We start from the raw sequence: 7500 nt of genomic DNA, 5'->3' as shown, positions 1-7500 counted from the left end.
CGGGATCCTGTAGGAATGGTGACTCCCTGTTTCCAGAGAGCTGATTGGTCAGAAGGCAGGCCTTTCATACGTTTTGATCCGATACCCTGAACTGAACCTGCTCCAGAGCAGGTTAGCCGTGCAGCATAAATTACCATGGTGATCTACCCCGGTTAAAAGTGAACCACCTTCGTGAGACCGAAAACCCAGGGTTAAACCTGAAGTTACCTCGCTAACCCCAATAAACAGTGTGAAGTGGGTGAATTGGGTGAAGTGGGTGAATTATTCAATGCTTGCATGTCAGTCGGGGGCCCTTTGGGAGTGCGGGGCCTGTTTCAGTTGAAACGGGTGAAACATAGCTAAGGCTGCTACTGGGATTAAATGAAAGCATGCTTTGGCCTGCCTGTCGGTGGCCGCCATTTACACAATAAACCTGCTGTACTTGGTACACATCAGAAGTAGTTGTTCTCACCTTGGATTCCTCATATGTGTAGAAGCCTTTCTGGATCTTGTTCTCATCCACATCACAGAAAGCCTTGACCTGATAAACGTATCAGAATGGAGATGAATGCAGGCACACACCCACATACCACAACTATTTCCACCGGCTCTCTCCGGTGACAGAATGAAAACAGTTGCAAAACATCAGCCGCTTAAGCTATATTCACACAGCAGGAAAATCCAATTTGAATTTCAAATGTGATATTTTAGGCTCCCTGCAATGTACAAGTGACCAGATCAGATTTTGTGTGTTCTAGCAGTGCAATTCTTTGCTGCCATATCTACACTGCAGTCTGAATGCAACAGGGAGCAGCAAGCTAAACTTGGGTTCACCTTTTTGATTCTGGCTTCTTATGTTAGCAGTTTCTAATTGTGGTGCAGCTCGCATATGGTGCCTTAGATGACACCAGCGACAGATGAGGTTGATGTACACTGCATTGTTTGGTGCTGCTATCACTGTGTCTACTGTATGTTGGCGTTTATGTATGTTGCTTACCGCTCGAGTCACAGCATATAACATCAAACAAGCGTCACACAGGATCCGATCACACTGGTCAAACTGAGTCACATGTCCACAAATGCGTTCTGAAACGCATTTCAAACCACATATGAAAGTGGCTTGTATCTGATTGTGTCTCACATCTGACTGGATGGCAGGGGGTACCTTCTTTTGATTGGCCGGGTTCAGGCATCGGTAGAGCTTCCGACCCTGTTTCCCGGCGTTCCATATAGTGAAGCTCTCCCATTGGCTGAGAACTCTCTCCTGCAGGAAGTCCACACGCAGGTTCCAAATGGTCTCCCTGGAAACAGGAAAGATGTTGGATGGGATCAGAGGATGGACAGACAGAAGCACACTGAGGTAGAAAAGCTCAAAGCTGAATTTTCAAGTTCAATACTTCATCTCAACATGGTTAAGTGGGACAGACAGAAAGGGACAAGAATGGTTAAAAATGAACCACAAGACGTAAAACACTTAAAACACATAGAACACAAAGTAAGACATAAGGTAGAAGCAATAAAATACCATAAAACAAAATAATATACCACAACTAAAATACCATAAACTAAGGAATATGTACCATGGGGATAAAAACTGTATTAAACAACTACTAAACCTGTCATATTGCACACTCCCTTAGATCTGACAAACAGTCTGTTGTGCCTCAGTAGAAGAGTTAAGGAGACGGACGGCCTCTGGATAAGTGCTATTTCGAAATCTGGACGTTCTGGTGCTAATGCTACTGACAAAAAAAGAAGAAGCTCAAAGCTGATAGTTAGAGATGGTGTTGAGGTTAAAACTCCCACGTCTGGGATCGCTCTCCCCTGTACACCTCAGTCTGTCTCTTTCATTTAGTCTGAAAACTAATCTTTGATTCTGCCTAAAAAAAAAGCGAAATAAATTAAAAACAATGTAAAACATACAGTAAAATGTGCCAATCATATGGATGCACCTGCACATATAGCTACGTACAACATGCTTGTGTGTACACATACTGTACATTTAAAGTGTACACATGCTCTTAAAACTCACACACACACACACGCACACACACTGATAGTAATCATATGAACACATTAGCTGTTGGTACTCTACTTTCATCTTCGGATGTGAGGGTCTGACTGTAACACTGGGCCTCCTTATGACAAACAAACCCTAACCCAACACCATCATAAAGCATGGGTGGTCTCCAGATTGCGTTGCCATACATTCTCCACATAGGCTTTGATTCCATGCATGGCAATAACAGCAGAGACGCAGTATAAACTAGACACTGTATCCGCATACACACACACACACACTGAGGCCTTCAGGCTCCTAATACCCTGCAGATCAAAAGACAAACACACTTATCACACACTCGGATATAGGCGTGGGGATGAGCGTGAGCGTGCACACACACACACACACACACACACACACACACACACACACACACATACATAAGGTTCACACACATATACACTCATAGATGCAGACATATGCAAGTGCGACCACACACACACTCACAAGTGCGCTTAAATGCACAGTCTTTCTTGTTAAGAAGCTTCTCGTCTCAGTTACTCTCTGGCACCATCTTAACTTTCCAGACACACACTTCTCACCTCACAGTCAGGCTCTCAATGATTACATATCGGTGTGTGTGTGTGTGTGTGTGTCGGAGAATCCAAGAAGATGATGGTTTGATTCGACTGAAGAGAGGAGGTAGGCAGGCAGTGAAGTGGAAGGGGTGACACAGGGGGGAGTGGAAAGTAGCTTGAAATAGGCTTCCAAAAATAGATAGATGATAGATAAAGACAGAGAGGAGGATGATCGGCGAAGGAGTGCGTCAACAAGGGCAGATATACGAGCAGTGGACAGACTGAGGGAAGGAAGGAAGGAAGGAGGGATGACAGGAAGAAGGGGATGAGAGGGAGTGTGAGGTAAGGGAAGGCAGGAAAGATCTTCTGCTTTGGTGTATTTTACAGACGCAGGCTTTCCGCTGTGTGTGTGTGTGTGTGTGCGAGGCCCCAACAATCCCCCTCTAAACTACCTTCAAACACACACACACACACACACACACGTACAGACACTACATGACCTTGCTCAAGCACAGCCTACAGCGGGAATGTTAAACCTACCCCCCAACTCCAACTCCCCCACCCCACACACACACACACACACTCACATAAAACCATCTCAAACAACATTTTTTCACAACAAGATCCGATTCCCTCCCGGCAATCCGAGAGATACTGAACATTCCACAGAGAGAAGAAAACAGGTTGGAATTCCTGATTCATATGCTGGGAAAGTGACTGGAATTCCAAAAAAGATATGCTGGGAATTCCAAGACTACGAAAACATGTGTGTGGTGTGTATGTGAAAAGGGGAGAGAGAGAGAGAGAGAGAGAGAGAGAGGCAGACAACGAGGAAGGAGAGAAAGGAGCTTGTGTGTGTGTGTGTGTGTGTGTGTGACACTAACAAGTCCTGAGGAAATCTGGGATGCCACTGGGCAGCTGTGAGCAGGAAGGGGGGCGGGGGTTACGATCAGACTCACTCCAGCACAGAGTGCGTGGCGGCCTTCTCATGGTAGCGGTAGACCAGCAGGCAGTGGTCGACTCTGGCCACGCCCCCTCCACGACGAAGACTCTGGTAGAAGAAGAGCAGGTCCTCCGGGACTCCCTGGAGAGAGAGGGAGTAGAGGGGGGGAAGAAAATGGAAGGATGATAAGAGGATAAACATATATGGTAAGGGGTGGTAAGGGTAAAAGTAAAGACCATGGAGGAATATCATGGATGGATGGATGGACAGATGACAGATGACTTGGTTTCAGCGTAGGCTCTTACCTTGCCTCCCTCGTCAAAAGGTCCGACCCTCTGGAACCAGCTTCTGGAGCAGAACCATGTCGGCATGACGACCGTGGGCCCATGAGAGGTGTACACCTGAGACACGAGTACAGTCAGGACTACACGACCAAACACTTAGACACACACAGTCTATTAATCACAAACAAGTCCAATGATCACAGGGCAGTCACTTTTCTAAAGCCCAAAACACCAGTGATGTATTTTTGAGAGGATCCATGTAGATGCTTACTCAAAGAACTTGGGTTATGTGTCTAACTTCGACTAGACTGTGCATTTAGCGGCTATGAACAAATCAACAGCTGATCAGAGGGGATGCATGGATGAGTAATAGAAGAAAAACAAGCTTTACTTTAAAAAAAAGTGTAAATTCTAATTTCTACAGTGATACTGGGTTTTGAGGTGTGCGCTGAGACAGAAAATATGACATGGAGCACTGATGTAAAAAAGATGTCATGTGACTGTTACTCAAGCAAAGGTAGTGTAGTGGGAAACTATAGCAGGTCCCACCAGCACACCATGTAGTGTTCGATACTGTGGGAGTTATTTCAGCTTGAGAGTGGGACACAGAGGAGGAAAAACAAAATCAAAAACAGCTCTTCAAATTCACTGCAGAACATGCAAACGTCACTTCACACACACTCACAAGCCACCACAATCAAAGCCTGCAAGAGTACACCGACCTGTAATTACATGCATCCTCTGCAGTTAATCTCTCAGCAAGCTCTCTCACATGCATGCACACAAATGCACACACACACACACACACACACACACACACACACTTTCACTCACAAACTGAACTCTATTCCCAGTGGCCACAGTTGAATTGAATTTTTGCATAGAAAGGAACTTCCCAATTGCGGTTACAGTAGAAAACCTAATATCCACAGACAGAGTTTGACCAGAATTTGGCTAATGGCGGGTGGAAATTTCCCACTCGGCTTCGGGGTACACATCAGACAGTCAAATGGAGAGGGACCGGGCAAAAACTTAACTTCCAGTGCTGCAAATAGAATGGACAAGAGTGCAACCGCATGCACTCAGTCAGAAACGTGTGCTTCCTGAAGTGTGCAGCGGAAGGATACACACCTCCTCTATCCTCTCACACATGGTCTTTGACTAATGAGTTTGTTTTGGCCTCTCACTCACTGTCGGAGTTAAGCAAACTCTCCACTACACCAAGAGCACAGGCAGGACTCTCCGTTTCTTTCTCTCTCTTTCTCTACATGCAACCCCCAACCCCCTTTGTTCCCCCTCCCCACACCTCCCTTGTCCTCTCTCGTTCTTCCTTCCCTCCCTCTCTCTGTGTGAGTGTGTGTGTTTTGTAACAGTAGTGTTGTCTCAGTGACTCTGGTGTTTTGAATCTCAGGGTCATTCTAGGCTGCTCCGTTTCTTCCTCCAACTACATCTCTGCATTTCACACACTGTGTATGTGTGTGTATGCTTGCGTGGGTGCATGTGTGTGTATGTGTGTCTGCTTTTAGTTGAAGTGGAATATTACTGCATAACTGATTTGCATCACAGATGAGAAAAATTGAGAAAAAACATCTGGAGTCAGCCAGGCCAACAGCTGGACAGAATCTACTGTGTGTGTGTGTGTGTGTGTGTGTTTGTGTGTGTGTATCCACCTACGTCTCTTCTCTTTTCAGTAGTAATATTGCAACATTTTGCCTATGTCAGCTGTGGCCAAAAGCATGAATAAGAATGGTTTCTGGGAAGTCAGGGGAGAGAGAAAGACAGAGAGAGAGAGAGAGAGAGAGAGAGAGAGAGAGAGAGAGAGAGAGAGAGAGAGAGAGAGAGAGAGAGAGAGAGAGAGAGAGAGAGAGAAAGAGAGAGAGAGAGAGGATGTGTAATCAGTGGGGTGGGGAAAGTTATGGATAACCGTATCTAACGTCCTTCAGCTGAACATTCAGGGTCCGGCTCACCAGTCAAATCATCTTCTACACTCAATAGCTGGATCAGGTTAAAGAAGCACCTTTGGTAAATCTATGGTTTAACTCCAGTTAGGTTCTACATTTTTATCCAAAACAGAGTAAAGAGAGAAAAAGTGAAGAAAAAGAGGGGAAAGGAAGAGAGGTCTGTACGCCTGCAGAATCTGTGTATGATCTCACTCTCATTCTCCATGAAATTCAATATCATATAAATATCCTGGAATGTCTGCTAAGGAGTTATGCAGACGGTGTGAGTGTGTGTGTGTGTGTGTGTGTGTGTGTGTTTGAGTCAGTGTGTGTGTGTGAGAGAGAGAGAGAGTGAGAGAGAGAGTCAGAGTAAGAGAGAGAGAGAGAGAGAGTGAGAGAGAGAGTAGAGTAAGAGAGAGCGAGAGAGAGAGAGAGAGAGAGGAGAAAAAGAGAGGTGAGGAAGCCAGACAGAGTCCAGGTTGTCTTGTATCCTTGGTGACACTGTTTTGTGCAGCAGACAGCAACAGTACACTCACTTACATCTACAGATAAACAGAAATACTTCCAGTGGTTCCTCTCTGACATGAACTCATGGCTTTCCTATCGTTCAGCCAAACATCTGGCTATTTAGCATAGCTATAGCTATTTGCTGGACCACATTTCCCTAAACCCTGTTGCTTTTTGTCACAAAGAGGATGTTGCTGCTGGTCCCCTCCCTGGTGTTTCATTTTGAAGAGCAAGAAGAAGGATAAAACAGCCTTTAACAGCAAATATGCATTCACTCAACCACTGCGAGAAACTCTGAAAACTTCAGCTCCATTTGCACTGGAAGAATAACGCCCTCTTCCTGTTTTGTGCAGTAAATCAATGTCCCTGGCCGTAAAGCAATCCAGCGGTTTCTCTACAAAATCCAATCTGGTGGCACACAATGTAAAATGAAGTGCAGAGGCTGGTAGAAGCTGCCAATTTTCTCACAGATGGACTCGTTTGTTTACAATTACTACACTGTGTCAAAATGAATGATTTATTGATGTTTAAGTGCTACACATAGCATCTTTAACACAAAGATGTCTCTACAATAAGTTATAGTAGCACTGCAGATCTAAAAGTCTACTATATGATCAGTTAACTCAGAAACAGTCCATACAATAAGCTTTTCTGGTAATCATAATAACATTGTCTGCATGAAATTAATCTTTCCGCAGCCAACAGTTTCCACTACCCACAATCCCCAGGGGACTCTTGGCAGTGCGACCTGCTTCCTGTGGTGTGACTCTGTTGGAGAGAGAGGTCACCTGTGATGCTGCGTCCCCCGTCCAATCCACTGTCCTGTTTCCGTGGAAACTGGGGTCCACAGGTACATTTCCTGTTTCTATATGACCTGGTCACTGCCTGGCACATGACCCCTCACACACACACACACACAAACATGCACACATGTACAAACACACACACACCAAGCGGCGGGCTACTTACCTGGGTGGTGAGCTGGTCCTGAGTGATTGTGTTGATCCAGCGAGTGTAACGCTCAGTAGATCCCTCCGGAATCCGCCGAACTCCACAGCCAATCAGCTGTCATGAAAACACACGTGCACATACGCGCCTTAGAGTGTGTGTGTGTGTGTGTGTGTGTGTTTCAACTGGGTTACCTTATAGATAAACAGACAGGAATACATTAAGATATCCAGGAATCTAAGGGAAACAGGGAGGTGAAGGGAAGGGGCAGTGGGTAAAGTTGGACAGGAAACTTGAAGAGGATTTGATGTGGAAGAGA

General features: G+C 45.4%; 1 protein-coding gene across 3 annotated transcripts in view; it reads right to left on the bottom strand.

Moving 5' to 3' along the window:
• qtgal (queuosine-tRNA galactosyltransferase) overlaps nt 1–7500 on the bottom strand; it is a 14597-nt gene that overhangs the window by 2866 nt on the left and 4231 nt on the right. For all 3 annotated transcript variants that reach the window (XM_078282660.1, XM_078282658.1, XM_071927738.2), the window contains exons 6-10: nt 7203–7298; nt 3808–3903; nt 3519–3643; nt 1145–1280; nt 452–520 (exon numbers count right to left, since the gene is read on the bottom strand). In XM_078282660.1, coding sequence (XP_078138786.1) covers nt 452–520; nt 1145–1280; nt 3519–3643; nt 3808–3903; nt 7203–7298 — 522 coding nt within the window. The remainder of the gene's footprint in view (nt 1–451; nt 521–1144; nt 1281–3518; nt 3644–3807; nt 3904–7202; nt 7299–7500) is intronic.

Source organism: Centroberyx gerrardi, chromosome 3, assembly GCF_048128805.1.
Source record: "Centroberyx gerrardi isolate f3 chromosome 3, fCenGer3.hap1.cur.20231027, whole genome shotgun sequence".
Classification (NCBI taxonomy): Eukaryota; Metazoa; Chordata; class Actinopteri; order Beryciformes; family Berycidae; genus Centroberyx; species Centroberyx gerrardi.
Note: the sequence above shows the minus strand (reverse complement) of the source record. Positions and strands in the feature narration are given on the sequence as shown.